This window comes from Eptatretus burgeri, chromosome 17 (genome assembly GCF_056783735.1).
Source record: "Eptatretus burgeri isolate ZD-2024b chromosome 17, Ebu_testis_v1, whole genome shotgun sequence".
NCBI lineage: Eukaryota > Metazoa > Chordata > Myxini > Myxiniformes > Myxinidae > Eptatretus > Eptatretus burgeri.
This window is the reverse complement of record NC_140977.1, coordinates 56,768,397-56,791,552: the sequence shown is the minus strand read 5'-3', so window position 1 is coordinate 56,791,552 and position 23,156 is coordinate 56,768,397. Positions and strand designations below refer to the sequence as shown.

Genomic DNA, 23,156 nt, shown 5'->3' with positions numbered 1-23,156 from the left:
TGCTGGGTCACTCAAGTGAACCTGATATCTTATTTATTAAATATGTCAACAGTGCTGAGAGTTATAGTTCTTTTCTCCAACATTTTTTTTGGGGGGGGGGGGGGTTGGAAATCACTTAAAACATGTAAAAAAAAAAATAAAAAAAATAAAAAAATAAAAAAATAAAAATCGAAATTTTGTTGAAAAATAAGTTGCAAAAAATTTTTTTTCCTCTAACAATTTTTTTGGGGAGGGGTTGGAAATCACTTAAAACATGTAGAAATGCAAAAAAAAAATTTTTTTTCTTTTTTTTTTGGGGGGGGGGTAACAATTTTTGGGGGTTGAAAATCACTTAAAACGTGTAAAAATGCAAAAAATAATTTTTCTTTCTCAAACAATTTTTTTTGGGGGGGGGTTGGAAGTCACTTAAAATATGTTGAAATGCAAAAAAAAAAATTTTTCTCGAAGAATTTTTTTTGGGGGGTAACAATTTCTTTTGGGGGGGTTGGAAATCACTTAAAACATGTAGAAATGCAAAAAAAAAAAAATTTTCTCTAACAATTTTTTTTTTTTTCGGGGGGGGGGGACCAAGTCCAAAATTTAATGGCATGATCCTTGGACCCCCGTGTGGGGGTGACGGTCATCTCTATAATGTTTTTTACTATCAGAAATCGATGAACCATTGCCAGATATCTCCTAAAATGACAGACTAGATAGGTTTTGAAAATGACGACTTTCACAACTTTCGTGACCTTGACCCTGACCTCGAATCCGGGAAAAAATATGTCGTTGGGTATCACTCATCGACCTCTACCCACATACCAAATTTCATCAAGATCGGAAGTAAAAAGTTTTCTTTGTACCGGGAGGTATTTTTGACCATCTTCCAGGTTACGTGGCGGCCAAACGGGACAGAAATTCAAAAATCTGTCCGGTTTGATACAAGATAATATTTTTTACTATCATAATCAATAAACAGTTGCCGAATATCTTGTGGAATGGCAGACTAGATAGGTTTTGAAAATGGCGATTTTTATAACTTATGTGACCTCGTGACCTTGACCCTGACCTTGAACCCGGACAAAAGTTATATCCTTGTGCAACACTCATCGACCTCTACCCACATACTAAGTTTCATCAAGATCGGAAAGAAAAAGTTAACGGATGGACATTTGGTCCGGCTTTACCGAGATGACAAAAAAATGCAAAAAAAAGTTTTTAATTAATGAAAGAAAAAATAATTTTTGTATTTTTTTTTGGTGTAATTTTTTATTTTGTATTTCTCTTTCTCTTTCTTTTCTTCCCCTCTGAGAGGGGGCATGGGCCTGGTTAAAAATACACATCAACCACACAACCCCCTTTAACAAGACGCCCACCAACAGCACTCCATGCACAATCACCCATAAATACTCAAACTACCTAAAAGTCTTATCAACATCCCCATACCCCTCTATCTCCATAACCTCCAGGTACAGATACCTATGTAATTCTAATTTAAACTTATCTACTGTTTCTGCTACCACTACCTTTCCAGGGAGGCCATTCCATGCATCAACTACTCCCTGAGTGAAAGACCCCTACCTTACTACCGTCTTAACTCTCCTCTTCTTTACTCTCAAGCTATTGCCCCTCGTTCTGTTACTGTCTACTCTGTTGAATAATTCATCTTCACTTATTTTATCTCTACCTTTCATTATCTTGAACATCTCCATCATATCTCCTCGTAACCGCCTCCTTTCTAGTGAATTAAACCCTGTCTCCTTCAACCGCTCCTCATAGCTGAGTGTAGCTAGGCCTGGAATCAATCTCGTAGCCCTGCGCTGAACCCTCTCTATGGCAACTATGTCCTTCCTGAGTTGTGGTGACCAAAACTGCACACAATATTCTAAATGTGGCCCTCACTAAATTCCTGAACAATGTTAACACCACCTCTTTTGATTTATCAATGATCGCCCTCCGAATACAACCGAAAACCCCATTTGCTTTACCGATAGCTACCTAGCACTGTACTGCCTGATCAACTCCTGTATCTATTACCAATACCGATCCAATACCGATCCAATATTACCAATACGGACCGAGTACCAATCCCTGAGGTACCCCACTACTTACACCCTCCCAGCAAGACATCCTCCCATTCACAGCCACACTTTGCTTCCCATTACCAAGCCAATTTGCAATCCAATGAGCTAGCTGACCAGCCTCTCTACAATCCCTCACCTTCACCAACAACCTCCTATGCGGTACCTTATCAAATGCTTTCTTAAAGTCTACATATACAATGTCCACTGCCTTTCCCTCATCCACCCCATCAGAAACTGCTTCATCAAACTCTAAAAGATTTGTTAAACAGGAACTACTTTTGGTAAACCCATGCTGACTACCTTTAATTAGTTTGTATTTATTTAAATGGTTCCTCATCTGGTCCTTAATTAATGTCTCCAACACCTTCCCCACAACTGAAGTCAAACTAACAGGTCTATAGTTTCCCAATTCTTCTCTGGATCCTTTCTTAAGTAATGATGTTACATTTGCTACTCTCCAATCGTCCGGTACCTGTCCTGACTCCAGGGAACTCTTGAAAATATCCGTTAACATCTCGCTTACCTGCTCAGCCACCTCCATCAATACTCTCAGGTGCATATTATCTGGACCCGGAACCTTATCTACTCTTAGATTATCTCGCTGTTCCTTTACTTCCTCCACTCCAACCTGGATCTTCTGTAAAAGCCCTTATTCACCTCCTCGATAGATACTCTCAGCTTTTGGCAATTCTCCTGACTGTTCTTGTGTAAAAGTTGAAGAAAAATACCTGTTTAATAAGTCTGCCATCTCACTTTCATCACTAACCACTCTCCCGGTGCTAGTCCTCAATGGACCCACACTGGTCATCACCTGTTCTTTTCCCCTGATATACTTAAAGGAAGCCTTGATATTATATTTAATATTCTTAGCCATGTCCTTCTCATACTCTCTTTTGGCTTGCCGAGTTATTTTCTCAACTTGCCTCTGTTTACTCTGATAGTGATATAAATCTAACTCCAGTCCTGATATTTTAAACATAATAAATACCTTCTGCTTCTCCTTACTGGCGTTCCTTATCTCACGACTCAACCACCCTGGTCTCGTTCTGTTTCTAGTTTTACACCTCGTTGGAATGTACTTACTCTGCACTCGACACATTTGGTCCTTGAAGGTTTCCCATTTCTCTGATGCTGATTGTCCTGTTGTTTGAGTGTCCCAATCTACATCACCCAATTCTCTCCTCATACCCTCAAAGTTTGCCTTCCTGAAATCTAATAGCCTTACTCTACTATCCTGAACTCTAACCCTCAACAGAATTTTTGTACACACAATGTTATGGTCACATGCTCCTAAATGCTCCCCAACCTCCACCTCCTCCACCATGTTGGGATGGTTAGTTAAAAGGAGGTCGAACGCTGCACCCCCCCCCCCCTCGTGAGCTTATCCACAAACTGGGTTACAAAGCAATCCTGGACTAAAACTAGGAAATCCTCATCTGCTCTGCCCTTTCCCTGTTCCTAGACCCTATCTCTCCCTGGCAAGTTAAAATCCCCCATAATCAATACTCTTCCTAAACCACATTCCCTTTTAAATTATTCTTGTACTCCTCCTTCCTCATCCTCCTCTTCCTTCACACCCGGAGCCTTATAAAAGCATCCAACCAGTATCTTACTGTTTTTACAATCTCTAATCTCGACCCACACAGAATCCTCAACATTTATTCCTTCCTTAATGTCACCTCTTTCTCTTAATACAATGCTGTCCTTTACCAAGATTGCTACTCCTCCTCCTATTCTCTCCCTCCTATCACACCGATACACCTCGTAGCCTTCTAATCCTGTCCTCCAATTACTCTCCTCCTTAAACCATGTCTCACTTACTCCAACTATATTGTACTCCTCGATATCTACTTTGGCTTCAAGCTCTTCCATCTTATTATTTAAACTTCTGGCATGGGTATCGAATATATTGAACTTTTCCCTTCCTGAAATTCTATTTTCCTGCCTTGCTCTACTCACCACAATTACTTCATCAGTTCCTTCCTTTATAGCTTCCCCACCTTCCACTGACCTAAAAAAGCCTGAATTCCTTCAATTCCCACTGCAAACCTTGCTGCCTCCTTTCTATTTAACACACGGCCATCATTCCAGAAACACTCTCTTTGTCCCCTCAATGATGCCCACAGTTTCCTAAACGTAAAAACTTCCTCCCTCCACCATTCTTCCAGCCATTGGTTGACGTCTATTCCTCTGCTCAAAATTTCGAAAGTTTCCTAATCTTGGGAATCCCAGAAAACATGACCTCACAACCCTTTGCTTTCAGCCTCTTACCCAAAATCCTGGATCTATTTTCAAAACCTCTGAGTAAACTTTCCCCACATCATTCACACCTCGGTGAACCACAACCAACTTCTTCCTGCCGTGACCCGATACAACATCGTTTACCCTTCCTTCAATGCCCCTAACTCCCACTCCTTCAAAACTACACAGAATTCTGTGTCTATAATCCTTCCTGCAGAATGAAGAATCAACATATTTAATCATCTCATCACCTACAAAAACTCTCTCCCACACCTCATGTCTACCAATTTATATTGCTGCACTTCCACCACTGCCTGCACCCACTGCACCTCCACCACTACCTGTGCCCACTGCACCGTCACCACCGCCCGCCTCAGTTGCACCGTCCCACCCCTCCCCCATTGCACCGGCCCCACTCCCATCCCCCGTTACACCGTCCCCACCCCTCCCCCGTTACACCGTCCCCACCCCTCCCCCATTGTACCGTCCCCACCCTGCTCCTGCATTGCACCCTCATCACCGCCCGCCCCCGTTGCACCATCACCACCGCCTGCCCCCGTTGCACCATCACCACCGCCCACCCCCGTTGCACCATCACCACCGCCCACCCCCGTTGCACCGTTACTTGAAGGAGAGCTTTAGAGGTACTGGAAGGAGAGCTCACCACCCAGTCGTCCTCGTGCGCCGATCCCTAAACCGGAAGTCCGGAAGTGACGTCCTTTACTTCCTTCCCCAGAAGTGACGTCCTTTATGTCATACTATATCGCTTTTAGCCCTATCAATGGTGAAGAATCACTTTAAAAATTCAACAATTTTCGTATCCAGATCTGGATTAGGATCTTCACCAAAATCAAAACAATTCATCCTTGCCACACTCCCAACCGGTCCACAAAATTGCATCTGGATCAGTCAACCACTGTTTGAGATATCTTGCACACAAACAAGCAAACAGACAAACACACAAACAAAAAGACATTGTGCAGAGCTCGATACTTGCAAAATCCCAAAAAAAAATTTGACCTCAAAAATAATTGGTGGTTGAATTCAATGATCAAATATGCAAATCCTCTTCAAATTTCAAGTGAATCAGATGAAAATTGACAATTTTAGAAATTCGGCCTATGTTGTCCTTTTGGCCGATGCTGACCTCCAAAATAATTGGTGGTTGAATTCAGTGACCTGATATGCAAATCCTCTTCAAATTTGAAGTCAATGAGATGAAAATTGAGGATTTTAGAAATACCTCCTTCGTTGTTGACCTTTTGACCTCAAAACAATAGGCTTCTTCCTTATGACAAACTCTACCATGTGGTGAAGTTTCGTGAAAATCAGTTTAAAATTGTGTCCTGTCGGCGACAGACAGAATAACAAAATCGACTTCCCAATGTACTTGAAAAAAAAAAAATCATCGATTTTGTGAGTAACAAACAGATAGAGAGGGGGTGAAAACATAACCTCCTTCACCTTGGGTAGTGGAGGAAATGAAATACAAATACTTTTCTAAAAACGAAATGATTTATTATTCAGGACACGGCACTGCAATCCAAGCATCACCAATGACACAGTGTTCAACTTGACATCTTTAAAAAAAAAAAAAAATTGCTGAAAATCTATGGAACTTAGTGGTGCCATCTCACCTCCGTGTGATGCCACTATATACATGTGTGACAAGTTTCAATGTTCAGGTATGACTCAATAACAAAAATATCATTTGATTGAACGGGGATGCTTTAGATGATGTTGATCATTTTCAGAAAAGTTTATTTTAGCGAAGTTTCTGCCCCCCCCCCTTCCACCCTGATGTGCGTTGTGTGTTAGCTCTCATACGAGCCTCGACAATGTATACAAAAAAGTTATAAAAATGATGATAAAACACAAAAAGGTATTACACAACTGTTGTGATGCTGTCACTCAATGTCCAACTCTTGGGGTGTATATCTTACAAAAAAATTATAAAAGCATGATGACAATTATCCCCTCCCCCCCCCCCCCCCCATCACATGGAAGCAACCAACCAACCCTACTGGCTCATGGATTAATTTCAGAGAACAGCCAACAGAGATGGATTCAGTGCAACGATGAAAGAAACAAAGGTCGGGATTGAAGGAACTTAAAGCCGATAAAGAGGTTGGCAAAGGAGACTGCACGACATCATCCTTACAAACCTGAGAGGGAAGGTGAAATAGCGTCGTTCTTTCACAAACTTGTTGCACTTTCGTTTTCTCTCGTCCATCTTATCGTCGGTTTGGTTGAGCAGCTTGGTAAATGCTGGTGCAATATGAGGAACCGCACTCCGCCTGTACAAACGACCCAGGCTCACCGCAACCCGGTCACCTTGAGCAGCTTTGTGGCATGCCACATCAAGACGTCCGGAGAGAGCGGTTATGTTGTAGAAGGAAAGGTGATTTGGACGAATGTTTCCATTGGTTAAGGCCATGACCAGGTGGTGAAAAAACGCCAGTGAGAGAGTCGAAAAGCAAACGACAAACACGAGCCTGGAGATGTATTTTTTGTAGTAAGAATGCATGTCGAGGATGATGCAGTGAAGGAACGGGTGCAGCAGATCGGTTTTTATAAGAGGAGGATCACAACTTGGACCTGAACGGCAGGTGGATAAAGATGAGATGAGGAACAAACCACAAAATAATGCTGTTTAACAGGTAAAAGTGATGAGAGGGAGAGATACAGAACAACAAAGTTAAATACACAAACATCACGTCAATCAAATCTACTGTAACAACCTTTCAAATTGCACATGCAAATCTAAGGCTTTCTTTATTTAATTATTTGTACCGCCACTGAGAACATTCTGTTTGTATGTGCAGCTCATGATCACATTCCGGACAGTCCCGGATTAGGTTCGCTCAGTCATCAAAAGGCCGGGCCTTCGCCTTACTCGGCAGTTCCACTTCTTTCCAAATAAAACCAGTTATTTTCCAAATAAATGACTAAGCATGTACAGAATGTAGAAAAGGAAGAGAAGATTTACTCTCATTGGCTTGGCCTGGCAGAGTTTCCACTGAAACCCTCGATTCATGACGTTTGGAACCCAGGTTCAAATTCCAGAAACCAAATGCATTTTCCCCCTTATCGACTATCATTGTCATTCATGTAAACAGTACAGTGATATCTTTATCCTCCACGTGATTTACATTGCAGCTCCTCCATGAGCCTGAAGTTAATGAAAAATTAATTAATTCCTTTTATGACAAAATGAAACTAATATGATATGGAATAGGCAAAGCCAAGAAGCGAACGTAGAATTCTTCTTACATTCGCTTCTTAAATTAAACAGTCTTTTTGCTATGGTTTTTTGGACATTTGTGCACACAACTTGTTCACAACTGTATACTTGCCAACTATACCGTGGTACATGTAAGCGCCGCACAGCTGATGATTTTGACAGATCTGAGGTCAGTCAGGTGCATAGCAGACGATGCTGCAATTTCCGGTTACTTCGGCCTGGATTCGGGATCAGCGATCAAATAATGTAAATCACGATTAAAAATTATTTTTTGATGATGCGGGAGATATCTTTGTTAAAATCAGTGGAGGAAATATACACCATGTCTGATATTTGAGTCTTTCGTGTCTCCGACGATGCCTTTATTTCCCGGGACGCATCATTCCCCCATGACAAAAACCCGGAAGGAAAAGGGTCATAGCCGACGACACGGATTCCAAATTGCCAGGATATTGTGTTGTTTCCTATTCTCTCATGTGCACGCGTTGAGTATGAAGTTCACTACGTTCGCTATAATAACAATCATGGTTGCCATGGGGAGGAAAATGGAGATTGAAATGGACAATTCCATTAAACAAACATATTTTGAAACTAAAAAGATTTACAATAAAGTTCAATGTAAATTCTGTTCCTAGATCATAGACCGACATCTGTAGAGACACACACAGACAGACTGACAGAGTGAATCTATTGCTTTACCTCGCATTTCTCTACGTGCATGGGGTAATATAAACATCAATTAAACTTACAATAACAAGGACATGAATTGGAAGAAAAAGCAAATTTGAACAAGAGAGTTCACAGAAAACATTAACCCCGCGTTATGTTGAGAAACAAGGACGTCGGTGGAGTCTATGAGTGTAAATTTGATGGGTCATGATGATTGGTCTCTGTGTCAAATTTGAAGCAACTTCAGGAGTCCATTTTGTTTTGCAGGTCAAAATCACGTTCGCGTCTGACATTCAATTTCGAATTTTTAAACACGAATTCCTACCCTCACCATTCAATTTCAAACCAAATCTTTTTGCAGTGACATCAGACTCCACTTGGTCTTTTCTTTTTCATTTATGTACAATCTCGTTCATGTTTGGTGAATTCAAAATCAAAACATTCGCAGTGTTTAGTAGAGTCAATATGCTGACTAACCCTAAAAAAAAAAATTGCAAGAAAACGTTTTATGGTGTTTATCAGTAGTGTTTGGCCCAAAGAACAACATATCAAAAGTTGGCCAAAATTGGACCATCAGAAAGGGTGTAAATATGACGTCAAAAAAGATGGCCGTCATTAGAGCAAAATACCTAATATCTATGCATACCTTTGAAACAAACAGTTCTCAACCACTTTAAAAGTGACAATTAACAATAAATCTTATTACCTTATAAGTACCAAAACAGGTGAGGTTGCTCAGAGTATCCCAAAGTCGCATCATGACGTCATTCATTGTGTCATGATGTCATGAATGATGTCATGATGTAATTTTATGTGATTTCATGGTAACTTCCAAACTTATGAAAACATGTTGACAAAAATAGTTTTCATCCTGTTTGATGACCAGATGACATCATAAATTCAATGATGATGCCAAGATCGTGATACCACAACCATACCTTTTACTAAGGCGCAGTCTTATACACACAAAAACAACAGCCGCGGAGACCAATGTGTTCAATTTCTTTGAAATATTCCCTGGGTAGTTGGTACCAAGGAAGTCATTCCAGTTGGGACACCCGTTACTGCTTTAGCAAAAAAAAAGTAGGCATATTCATCCTCATTTTCATCTAAAATGGGGGCATGGTTCATATTTTCACAGTTGCCATCTTGACAAGGTCCATAAGCCCCTGTGCACTCAAGTCCGTACTTTTTATAACTACATCTAAGTGTGTTGCATCCAGCCGAGCAGTTGCAGTGAATCATTTTTAGCAGAATATCAGGAGCAGGGTTGTTGTCCATCATTACTGGTGTGAGTTTGTTCCCTTGAATGTCCCAGCTCCATTTTGTAATGTCCATGTTATAACTCCGGCCCATCCATACCATGACTTGAAGATAAGTTCGTCTTGAGTGCTGTTTTGTAGCTGAAGTTGTGGGGGGCAATCTCTCTGGCGTTACGAATGTCTTTGCTGTCGCCACTTATTTTTTGCAGAGGTAACTGTATCGCAATGATGCTAGAGAGTCAGACGTTTTCTCATTAAACAACGACACCATTGCCTTGCAGCCAGCACTTTCTACAGCATCTTGATCCGTATTTGGAGCACAGAAAATCTTTGAACAGGAATGCAAGACAGAGTCACGTTTGATGAGTTTTTGGAACACTGATTTTTTTCCCAACCCCAAATATTCTAGAAGTAGTATCACATCCAGTAAAGGCATGGGCAAACAACAAATCAGAACAAACATCATCTCCGAGTAACTGCTTCAAAACCTTTATATTGTAGACATTTGGTTTCCCTTTGGCTGACCGAAAGTAAAGTTCTTTACTATCCATTTTCCCATGATAGAGAAGCAATATTAGAAGATCTGTATCTTCTCCGATAAGCGTAGTTGATTTGAAAGTGGACATTGTGACAGCTGCTTTCACTATATCCACGTCTCCATCCCCCTCTGCCTGGACAATATGGCAGCCTTTTTGCTTCAGGCATGCTGATATCATATCAATAAGTGACTTTTTGTTCTTTTCATTGGAAAGGAAATCATCCTTCTTCCCCACAAATTTAGTTGTCTCTGAAATGTTGACAGCATTTCTCACAGTTGTTGTCTTCCGTCGTTGGTGGGTGTTGTCCTTTGTGCTTAGTCCCTCATATCCATTGAATACCACAGTGGCTTTTCCATACAGTTCCACTGTAAAAGATGCATAATCATCGGCAATTGAACTGTAGGTACTTCCTTCTGTCCATTTCAAGCGATGTAGAAGGGAACCTCCATCTAAGACATAGTGATCTGTCTTGGGAATAGACTGAAAGAAATTTAGAAAAATCCGAAGCCGATTGGAATCCTTTGTCTTAATATTATGAAGATGTTTGTGTATGGCAGCACTGTAACTATAGGTGCTTGATCAGGAAGAATTAATGAACTAGCATGCCTTCAGTAACACCATCTAAAATCTTCATCGTCATCAATTTTCCACATAATTGTGAAATAATAAAAAGTCACGTCATGACGTCATAGATTACCTCATGACGTCAATTGGGTATGCAATGTTCAATATAGAATGGCAAATTCACTGAGATACTGGTTTGAACAGTTTTAAACTTTATTTTTACACTTATATGTGTAAAAACAGCTAAGATGATGGGATATGAGAAGAAATGAGGCACTTTTTAAGTGGCAGCCATCTTTTTTTTAATGTCAAAGTTTGACCCTTTCTGGTGGTCCGATTTCGGACAACTTTTGATATGTTGTTCTCTGGACCAAGTACTACAGAAAAACATGATAAAACGTTTTCTTGCAATTTTTTTGAGGTTAGGCTGTTTATTTCATATTTTGATCGTACTAGTTTGTTTTACTTTATGTTATGCCTCTGATCCTAAATTATAACCACTGGAGATGTTTATGTGCATGTCTTCTCTACTAATGTCAGTGTGTGTGTGTGTGTGTGTGTGTGTGTGTGTGTGTGTGTGTGTGTGTGTGTGTGTGTGTGTGTGTGTGTGTGTGTGTGTGTGTGTGTCCTCCATAACTCCAAAACTATAAAAACCTAGCAGCCTGAAACTGCAGGCACACTAAGGGAACTCCAAGGTTCCCTAGCTAGAGTGAAAATTGGGTGTTTGGGTTAATTAAAACACCCCTTTTGAAGATAATTAACGGCCTTATTTAATTATACCTTTTATCAGCCGCATCCTCGGTCACCTCGCTCTCCGAGGTCTTAAGGCGTATCTTGGTTTACCTCGCTGGTGTCTGAAACCACCACGTTTTTTTTTTGGCCTGCTCAACCATTATTTAACTTGGAACAGGCCACAACGATTTTTTCACTTTCTTCACTCATATTATCGAATGCCTGTTCTTCATAGCTACGAATCGCTGTATCCATCGCTTTTGCAAGTGCTATAGTTTTCAAATTTGGAGCTTGGAAAATTTTCATCTGCGATATGATGCAATTTTCCACGATCAACTCTCACCGTCTCATGAAAAGTATATCATCGAACTATTATTTAAGCTTTGAGGATCACATATCGTCAGGACTAAATAAGTGTCAAAATCTGTTGTGAAATCTGATAATTTAAAGAAATAACGAGTCTCATAACTAAGCCGATGTACTTATTTACTTTAAGCAAGCACGGCGATGTTCCCTCTTTCTCCATATAAACACAAGAAAATGTGACATTTCCAAAGCATTAAAAACTTATCTTTTTTCTACCGTTTGGATAATTATATTGAGTGAACAAAAGATTTCGGAATGTGGCAAAATTAACCAGCTTCATTGAGCTGTACGATTTAATGCATTCACTGCTTGACATCGCGCCCTGTCCCCCAGAGGGATTGCTTATCCATCGCATCTGCCAGATCAGTGTCTATATTTTCGGAGGTTTCACGAGGTGCTCTAACTGCACCAGTCCTCTAGCACACCGTACCAGTGCGATGTTATCTGGGCGACCCATTGGCTGAGCAACGCAATTCTTCCACATATAGAAATGCCCCGGAAGCAGTGGGAGAATGAGAGTGGCATTTCGATCACCACCCGTGATGTACTAAAGTAAATCAACTTGTTCTTGTCACCTACCCAACTCATCCACCACGTTTTGTCAAAACCCGTCCACAACATTTTGAGATATGCTCTACCTGTGTATCGTTTTTGACCCAATCTGTCAATGGTCTGACATGGTGAAGAATCACTTTAAAAAGAAACAAAAAAAATTACAATTCTCGTATCTGGATCCCGATCTTCACTAAAATGGAATCGTTTCGGCCTTGTCACACATCCAAACTGTCCACCAAATTTGGTCCGGATCCGTCCCTAACTTTTTGAGATATCCTGCTGAAAGACAGACAGAAAAACAGAGAGGGGTCAAAACATAACCTCCATCCACCTTCGGTGGCAGAGGTAACGAGAATGCCACTTGGTACAGTGAGTACTGTACCTCTGCTAGGCTGGCCAGTTTACATTTTGTGTTCCACTGACAGGGCAGATCTGCATCCGGAGCTTCATCAAAATTTAATCAGCTTGTTCTCGTCAACTGAACAACTCATCTACCAAGTTTTGTAATAATTCATCCACAACTTTTTGGGATATTGTGAGATATATATATATATATATATATATATATATATATATATATATATATATATATATATATATATATATATATATATATATATATATATATATATATATGATATCCTGGTGTTGGCGCAGTGGTTTGGGCAGCGGCTTGGGATCCAAAAGGTCCTGAGTTCAAGCCCCGTTGAGCCACTGAATTAATACACCAGGGGGTTGACTCAGCCTGTTCATCCTTCCGAGGTCGGCGAAATGAGTACCAGTATACTGGGCCGGTGTATACCCCGGTTAAAATAGGTGTACCATATCCCTGTGTCGTAAGAGGCGACCAGGGTTGCGTCAGGAAGGGCATCCGGCATAAAACATGTGCCAAATCTCTATGCGGATCATATGGATGATCCGCTGTGGCGACCCCTAACGGGAGCAGCCGAAAGAAGAAGAAGAGATATATATCAAAAAGATTCAGGGTGGGGGGTTCTCGGACGAGCGCGTCAATCGCCGTCCGTACCCAGTTTGGGTTTTCACACCAACCACCGCCATCTCCGGGGTTATAACGCCGGCTGGTTCGGCACAGTTCTCGGGTTACGCGTCTCGAACCACGGTACCAAAATACACCTGTACCTTGCCAGCTGGGCTCTGGGGGAATAGACCCCGGTTACAGACTGGTTTTGTCAGAGACCGAGCGGAGTCTACCAGTCTGTAACCATTTTCGTTTTTATATCCAAATCGAGCATATCGTTCCTCGACGCGACACGAACCAATTCAAAGCAGCAACTTCATACGAATCAGCCAGATTTATTGGGGACACATCGGGGAACACGACACAAGCAAAACATTCACAACAATGTTTTAATTAATCTATAACTCGTTCTTAACTAGGGAGATACGGCTTATGGGGTTCGAAGGGAACTCGAACGAGATAAGCTTTAAACGACATGCAGACAAGAGAGAGTACTTGGTGATGTTTCATGGACGAGAGGAAAGTGACAAAAACACGAATATGGCTCGTGACAAGCGGATGTCCACAGATTCGAGCCCCAAGCTCGAGCACGCCGCGTGGCAAGATGGTGGCGCCGTACTCTTTCTTCTCAAGGCACCGCTTGCACACGCCCTCCTCAGCGCGTTCTGGCCCCATGCAATGTCGATGGCACAAGACCGTCAGATTGATGATGGGTTTCAGCTGGTTTCGCACAAGGGCCAGCATACAAGTCCAGGCCTGGCCTGTTCACCAGGCCTCCTTCACGAAGAAGATCGCAGACAGACACAGCCGTCCCCTACACAGCAGATCACGACTCCCACCAGTCGTTTCTCATCCAGCCGCGGACAGACAGACCTCATGTAGTCCTTTCCCTGCCTTTCCTTTGGCTCTGGCTCGCTTCTCTAGGCCACAGAAGGCAGACTCGACCCTCAGGCTCAGCTTTCTCTCCTGGCAGAATCACCAATGGCTTTCCTTTTTCTGCTCGCCTCGAAGCCTGAGCACGCCTCAAAACCGACTGCAGTTTTTCCTACTGCCGATGGCAGACTCGACCTCAGAGCTCTCATCCCAGATCCACACTGCCTTTCCTTCGTTCGCTCGCCTCGAAGCCCACTGCCCAACTCCGTCCTCTCAGTTTTTTTCACCTTGTATTTTTGGGACGCGCCCCTTTTACGAAGCCAACAAACTCCTCCCTTTAGTTTCACTTCCTTCTCTAGGCCACTCCCCCTCTCGGCCGACTGGGTGGAGCCTCGTCCGGAGAAGGGAAGGAAGAAGAAGAGTCTTTCGGTACACCACCACTGCTCAAACAAATAACAGCCTGTGACACCTCCCGACACACATGTAACGTCAAATTACCGAACAACGTGGCCAAACATGCATTTAATGGGGGATATGGGCTAATTCTATATTTAATAGCATACGAAGGGCCATTTCCGTAACAATATATATATATATATATATATATATATATATATATATATATATATATATATAATCATTTTTGGGGCCATCTTGTAATGGTGAAGAAACACTTCAAAAAATTACAAAATTCTCGGATACAGATCTTCATTAAAATCGAATCTATTCGTCGTCACACACCCAACCTGTCCACCAAACATAGTCCAAACCCATCAGTAACATTTCGAAATATCCTGCTCACAGACAAAAACTAAAAATCACTCAGTGACACCTGGAAAAAAACAGAACAAACTAGAATTGCATTCGGTCGAGCACATACCTTCGCCAGGCTGAACAGTTTACGTTTTGTATCCCATTGATAGGCCAGATCCAGATCCACACCAAAATTAAGTCAATTCGACCTTGTCACATACCCAACCTGCCGACCAAATTTCATCCGAACCCATCAAAAACTTTTTGAGATATCCTGCACACAAACAAACAAACAGGACATACATCATGCAAAGCATGATACTTGCGAAATCCAGAAAACAAATTTGACCTCAAAAATAGTTGTTGGTTGATTTCAGTGACCTGAGATGCAAATCCTTTTCAAATTTCAAGTCAATCGGATGAAAATTGAGGACTTCAGAAATCGAACCTAAGTTTACCTTTGACCTATGTTGACCTCATGTTGACCGATTTTTATGAAACTTTGTCGGGAAACCGTCACAGGAACAGTGCCTACAATCTGCGAAAGTTTCAGAATGATTGGCTGAGCGGTTTGGATTGCAGGCGAGAGGACAGACAAACCAATTAAAAAAAAAAAAAAACTCAGACTGACACTTGGCAAAACAGAATGAAGTAGGACGGCACTCAGTAGAGTGCATACCTCCGCGAGGTTTAACAGGTTTTATATCCCACTGATGGACTGGATCTGAACCAAAATCTCATCTTCTTGTTATTGTCACCTACACAACTCATCCACAACTTTTTGAGATTTCATGATGTGTGTGTGTGTATATATATACATACATATTGTTGCGGTTCTCGGAACCGCATGCATACAACAGATAGGTGTCCCAAGACAGTTATTCCATTATTATACGTGTAGATAGTCCCCTTCCTTTTGTTTAGCGGGACAACAAGGGAGTGCGTTGCTACGATCTAATAGCTAGGGTTGCTTAAGTCATTTTTTCCTTCATTTCATCCCCACTATTCTTCTTTTCTGATTATTCCTGAGATAAATCAGCCACGTGCGCCTTTGCTGTAAGGTGGGGCCTCGTGGAGATCAGCGTGTGCGGCACCGCGGTGAGGGATCTGCTGCACAGAGATTCTCGTTCCCGGGCGAGCCCTAAACCCGGCATGTGCGGCGAGTGATGTGTGCTTGGCAGTGCAGGGTTGTAGACTCGAGCTTCCGATGGTCTGGGGAGGATTGCTGGTTGCATTATATTAAAAAAGGCATGCGAATAAATACCTCTTAAGAGGCTGCACGAACGGTGTCTTTCACAGCACGGGAAGCACGGCCAGCACGGCCAGCACGACGCCCACGCTGCACGAAACGCGTACGGAGGCTAATAAAGCTGACTCCACACCATGTTGGTCGGGATACGAGTTTGCGGGTAGAAGCGGCTTGTTCCTTTTCAATCTCAATATCCGACACATATTGGTGTTCGCCCCACATACACGCTAGCGGAGTCGTGTGAACGCGAGCGCTGGCCACGTGCGTAATGGCGGAACCGCGCGCACTGTATGCAATGTGCTCGAAAGCAGACACGTGAAACATGTGAATTTTTTTCCCCCGGCTCGTGGAACGTGCATGGATTTATCCAGGGCGATGTACCTTCGGCCCTCGCTGGCAGCAGCAGATTCTCCACGGATAGTGAACGTCTTCTCGTCTCTACGGCCAGCGAAGCTGTGATCGAGCCGGGGAATGTACAGTGCGGGACACGTTGGCACACGTGGAGCGAGCGCGTTGATCGACGCTGGTCGAATGCCTGAGCAGGCATGCGGGACCCTCGACCGGTCACGGCCTGGGGTTTTTTGCAGGACTATTCACGTGCCAATTTCGGTGTGGGCGATTCGTGTCATATCGTGGGGTCGGAGCGAAATATGTTCACCGTCGGGGATGGCCTTGCCAGAAACGAAGTGAGGTGGTTTCCGGCCAAAGTTGGTGGGCCATGTGAGCGGTCGGGGCCAATCGGAGCACCCGATTCAGGTGATGACGTTTTGATTCGGCATGGCCCCTCCCCCCGAGTTGCGGGTGCAATAAAGGTCGGGGCAGTCTCTCTTGCTTTTTGAGTTTCTCCACCTCTCTCTCGCCTCGTCTACACCGCCACGACCCTCCTCCTGCTGCCCGGACTCCGCCTCCTTGTCTCTGCCGACATGATGTTGACCCCACTCGCCTACTACTCCGTCCTCGCACTCTGAACTCCGCCCCTTCTCGACTCAAGCTCCTCCTTTACGGTGCCCAAATTCCTGGTTCTAAACTCCCTCTTCATTGGGTTTTCCCTGTCTGTGTGTGCACGTATGTGCGTGTCCTGGCGCCTGTCTGCATTTGTAAGACTGCAGAAGATCGTTATTAATTTCACATCAAGTCTGCTCTTTGTCCCCTTTTGTAAGTTTATTGTAAATAAATTATTATTAGGAATGTTCCCAGCTCGTTTTTGTCTTTTCCTCCATTGATCAAGCATGATCCGAATCCTAGCTTAGCCGGAACTTTATTCCCAACGATCGTTCCTTTAGCCGGTATGTCCTTGGCAGTGTCGCTCGGCTGCATTCGATCCGGTAAAGTGATCCGGTCCGGTAGAGTGATCCGGTTCGGACAAGGCGTACTGAGAGCATGTTCCCCAGTAATTAAATAACGTGATTAATTAGGTAACCCGATTAATCCATAGACGGGAGGACCCTAGGTCACGCCACTACTGGATTTAGGGGTGGCCATGTGGGGCCATGGCCCCGGGGCCCCCCACATTTAGGCGCCCCCCACAATTTCGATGACATTTTGAAAATCCCTTTAAAATGTGCTTCTAAAGTTTTATTGTTGGTGAATGAAGATTGTAAACTCTTTGTAATAATATCTTTTCAAAATTGCCCGTCATTGTGAGGGTCCTTTTCAAGCTTTGGCTTTTTCAAGCCGTTTCTTCCACGGTCCACAGAACGGATCCAACGTAGTCAAAAATTCCCAGGGCAAGCCTCAGGCATTGGGGGCCCACATTCGGATCCTTTTTTGGATCGATCATCGATGCTTCGGATGGTTGAACGTGGCCAACTAACTACGGCACTGCCCGCCAGAGCCCAGCAAGCACAGACGGAATACAGAGGTCCAGCCAGAGGAGAGGTGAAAAGGTGAAAGTCGACGTGGTAAAACTAGGCCAGCACAGCACACGGCCGACAGGGGTAGTATTGTACACACTGAAACCGCGGCTGGCAGGGAACGCTGTCAGTACCCTGCTTACTGACACGCACAGCACAGTAACACGGTGTGACTTTCTATGTTCCAGGTGTGTGAAACATACTTGTTCGTGATTCTGGTCCGTCCCATGTTCACTCTGACGATATCTCGGTTACTCGGTACCTACCAGCTGCAGAAACCACAATGAGCGGCTTCGGTGACGACAGGCACAAATCCAGGGCTCCACTGAAATATGACAGTGCTGCTCAAAAGCGGAAAACGTTCCAAGGAAAAAGATGAAAGACACAAGGCCGTCGTCAACAAGACCCAGAAAAATCTCAGAGTTTTTCACTCCTGCACAAATAGGCGATTCGTCCATGACAGAGGCTGGAACACCAACAGAGACAGAACAAGTGGATTTGGAAACGCAACCCCCACGTCAAGATTCGCCCAACATCTTGGAAGGTTCCACCGATGAAGAACATGCATCACATGAAGAAGCACGAGATATACTGACTGATCGTGGACCTGGCTTTGCCAATTGCATTGGATGTTGGCCTCCTGAGCGACCGTCATCAGAAATGATCGACTACTGGGCATCACGAGATTTGGAGCCCCTGCAGAATTCGACTGGTCCCTTTGATTCATCCATTCAGTTCATTGAAGGTAGGAAACGCTGCTGCCCCAAGAATCTTTTTTTACCGTAGACTACAAAATGGAGAATCCGTGAAAAGGTCCTGGCTTTGCTTCTCCACATCAACCGGAAAACTGTACTGCATCGCTTGCAAGCCCTTTGGAGGCGCTACTGCCCTGGGCGGGGAAGGATTCGATGACTGGAAGCATGCCAGTCGTTCTATCGAGGTGCATGAGCGTTTGCATGTACATTGTGCGAATATCATCCGCTTGTCAGACAGAGCAACATCCGCAGGTCGTGTGGACACTGAACTCGTGAAACAGGTGAGTGAGATTGCGTCCTATTGGAGGGAGGTACTGAAACGAAGTGTGAGCATGATATCATTTCTCACTGAGCGTGGTCTAGCGTTCCGTGGATCGGATGAAATTGTTGGGTCACGGACAAATCGTAACTACCTTGGTTTAATGGAATTACTTGCGGAATACGATCCATTTTTGGTGCAGCACATTCAGAAATATGCCAACCACGGTAGTGGCTACACCAACTACTTATCATCTACGACATGTGAAGAGTTCGTCTCCATCATTGGAAAATCTGTTCTGGATAACATGGTCGCTCGTGTGAAAGAGGCAAAATACTTCTGTGTCAGTCGATTCTACTCCTGACATAAGCCACATCAACCAGCTCACAGTTATTCTACGATACCGAGAACGAGGCTCCAGTAGAGCGTTTCATGACCTTTCTGAGCAACACAGGACACACTGGACTCCAGCAAGCGACGGCATTACTGGATTTTTTGAAAGCTGCTGGATTGGACATCGCTAACTGCCGACGACAATCTTACGATAACGCATCTAATATGAGTGGCCGATACAACGGGATGCAGGGAATGATCACACAGGAGAACCCTCTCGCAATATTTGTGCCATGCGTGACGCACTCACTGAACTTAGTCGGTCAGTCGGCCGTGGGATGCTGTAGACCTGCAGCAGCATTCTTTGAATTCGTGGAACAAGTGTATGTATTTTTTACAGCTTCCACGTCGTGCTACGCCAGATTATTTGACACCCTGAAAGCCAAAGGTCTGCAAGTACCAAAGCGCCTCAGCGACACTCGCTGGTCGGCTCATTCTGATGCAACCCGAGCTCTTGTAGACGGTTACAGCGAAATCATGGATGTCCTCGATGAAATCGCAAACGATGAACAACTGAATAGTGAAACGAGAAACACCGCCGAGACACTTCACCAAACGATGTGCACGCTCCAGATAGGGTTCTATGCTGGTTTCTGGTCTACTGTCCTTGGTAGATTTGATCGTACGAGTAAAACCCTTCAGTCGCAAGCTGCCGATCTCAACACAGCCGTTCAGCTCCTCAAGTCACTGGCGAGCTTCGTGCAGTCATTACATGATCAGTTTGATACATTCATTGTTGACGGAGTAGAGCGCTCAGGTAGGAGGAATTCACTCGCGGATCACATAGACGAAAGCGTAATGTCCGCCTCGCTCACTTGGACGACGGACACACTCCAGAAGTAGAACTAGACGCCAAGGAGTCCTTTCGCATCAGTGGATACGTTGCAGTGATCGACGTACTACTGTCGCAGTTGGAAAAGCGTACAAACGCTTTCAGCGGGATGAGCGTCAGATTTGGATTCCTGCGTGCTCTTGTTCAACTCGAAGTGGAGCAGATTCGGGAGTCATGCTCGAAGCTCGTCGAGCTGTATCGGGAAGATCTATCACCTGACCTCACAGAAAAAATGATTCAGTTCCAAGCCATGATGAAGGAGTCAGAGCCAGACTCGGGTCGTACTGAACTCAAGATGTACAGCTTTCTCTGAGCGAAAACTCACCGATACTTTCCCAAACGTGGAAGTGCTGCTTCGGATTTACCTCTCACCGATGGTGTCGAACTGCTGCGGGGAGCCCTCGTTTTCAAAACTCAAGCTTATCAAGAACCATCCTCGCTCCACGATGGGGCAGCAGAGACTGGTCAATCTGACCATCATTTCAACCGAATCCGATGTGCTCAACTCCATGCAGGCTGGCAGTATCATATCCGAGTTCGCTGCCGCGAAGTCACGCAGGAAGTTTGTCCATTGATTAAGGCACCGTGTGTATGTTCATTGATGTGGATGACACTGCCGTATATTTGCGGTCACTGGAAGTCGGCGATTAATCACCATTTCGGATTTCTCTTGTCCAGAGGGTTTTTAGTCGAAGTTCGCAGTATGATTAATGACAGCGCGTCGTTTGTTATTTTCTTATATTGGTCCCTCTCTATCCCTTACTCTTGCAGCAACAGCATTTTTGTGATTTGATTTTAGAATGAGCTCAGAGATAAGTCATCAGCTCATAGATAAGTCACCAGCCATATCAATAACAATCCGTCCATCTTGTCACATTGTCAGATTTAATTGTAATTTGTGAACATGTATGCCAAATCATTCCTGATGTGGATCTGCCAAATCTATAGATATAAGTTCAGTTGTTGATGAAAAAGCAGTTATAATTTAAGTTTTTGATTAATCTCCAAATTTGGGGGCCCCCCACAATCATTGTGCCCACGGCCCCCCACATGGTAAATGCGGCCCTGGGTCACGCGGTTGAGTTATTGGCACCCACGGTCGGTTAAGCGACCCACCGCGTCATGGAATTATCTGCATGCGACGGCCTACAATTCTGGGGAGTCTGGTGGGAACCGACACAGCTTCCCCCACTTAGTGGTCTTCTCACCCGACCCCTGAGCTCGCAACAATATATACTGTATATATATATATATATATATATATATATATATATATATATATATATATATATATATATATATATATATATATATATATATATATATATACACATATGTAGTTTTTGGCCCTATCAATTTAAGAAATTAGGCCTATGTTGACCCTTTGACCTCAAAAATAATGGGTGGTTGAATTCAGTCACGTGATATGTGAATCATGTTCAAATTTCAAGTCAATCGGATGAAAACTTAGGATTTTAGAAATCCCGACGAAGTTGTTGACCTTTTGACCTCATAATCAATGGGCTTCTTGCTCATAACCAAATTCACCATTTCATGAAGATCGTTTTTAAATTATGACCTGGAGGTGATTGACATACAAATGAGAGAAACAAATCTTCCATTTGATGTTCGTACAAATCTTCGAAGTAACAAACAGACGGACGGACGGACGCTGCAAACATACTTGGCAAAATATTTTCGCCAAGTAACAAACAGACAGGGGTGAAACCATAACCTCCGTCCACCTTGGGTGACGGAGGTAACAAACAAATGAGTGAAGACATAAGACCACCATGTACATGAGAAGCACTGATCGCAGAGCTTCGGGAAACAGCATATAATAGGATAGGAATGTTTGGAGAAATCTGATCATGAATTCGACCAGAACTCGAACATGACTTGACGGAACGAAGTTGACGAGAACCAGAGTGGATTAGTCCATTTGAGAAATGGATCAAGTTCAACCGGCCCTCCTTGTGCTCTCGGTCATCCAGGGAGTAGACAGACTCTTGGAAAATGGGTGTGATCAGTTACCAAGGTTCTTGTAGAGCGCTCGCGAAGTTGATAAGGAACGGCTGGCTTGACAAGTGCTTGCCAGCTAACTGCTTGGGTAACTGAACGCACCCCAGGTTGTACGCAAACAAGCATGCATGACTTGGTATGGGTTACAGAATCATGTGGCACCACACTCAGATGGGAACACAAAACAAACCGCTTTGGAAGGTAACGTTTTTGGTTTTTACCTTCGCAAACTTAGTTTGACGAAGGTATTGTATTGACCCCTGTGTATTTATTTATTGGTAAATATGTGTGCGGACAACATTGCGCAAAAACTGCTGGACCGATTTGCATTAAATTTTCAGAGATGATGTGCAGTTACTCAAGGACGCCAGGCGAAGCTTTTGGGAGCAATCGGATTAAAGGTCAAGGTCACGAAAAGGTCAGAATCGTTTTTTCTTCATAACATGGTCAATTTTTATCCGAACGAGATAAAACCAACACCAAAATGTTCATTACTCAATTCTAAATTCTAGGCTATGCCACATGAAAGTGTGGCGTAATTACCCTAGGTAGCGGTTGGGGGTCAAAGGTCAAGGGGGTCACCAAAAATGGTATTAACAATGTTTTGGATCACTTTATACAAAAACTTTACAGCGGATTAGCTTGAAATTGTGTGGGAAGGTTTGTTGTCATGAAAAGACAAATCGAGTAGATTTTTGGAGCGATCGGATCAAAGGTCAAGGTCACAAAAAGGTCAAACATTTTTATTTTCGTGATAACAGTCAATTTTATTCCAATTTACATCAAATTAATGCCAAAATGATCAGTATTCAATGCCCTATCCTCAAATATAACACATTATATGGTGTTGTTGTAACCCGAGTTAGCGGTTGGAGGTCAAAGGTCAAGGGGGTCACCACAAAGCATTTTTCATTGGGCAGCGTCATGGACAACATTACGCAAAAACCACTTAG

General features: G+C 43.4%; 1 protein-coding gene across 4 annotated transcripts in view; it reads right to left on the bottom strand.

Annotated features, from left to right (window-relative positions):
- LOC147010192 (beta-1,3-galactosyl-O-glycosyl-glycoprotein beta-1,6-N-acetylglucosaminyltransferase-like) overlaps positions 1-23,156 on the bottom strand; it is a 65,851-nt gene that overhangs the window by 9,037 nt on the left and 33,658 nt on the right. For 2 of the 4 annotated variants that reach the window (XM_085860981.1, XM_085860979.1), the window contains exon 2: positions 6,470-6,902. In XM_085860981.1, coding sequence (XP_085717107.1) covers positions 6,470-6,831 — 362 coding nt within the window. In that variant the 5' untranslated portion in view covers positions 6,832-6,902. Of the gene's footprint in view, positions 1-6,469; positions 6,954-14,967; positions 15,081-23,156 lie in introns of those variants that run through there. The other 2 variants (XM_085860980.1, XM_085860978.1) reach the window with 2 other exon arrangements.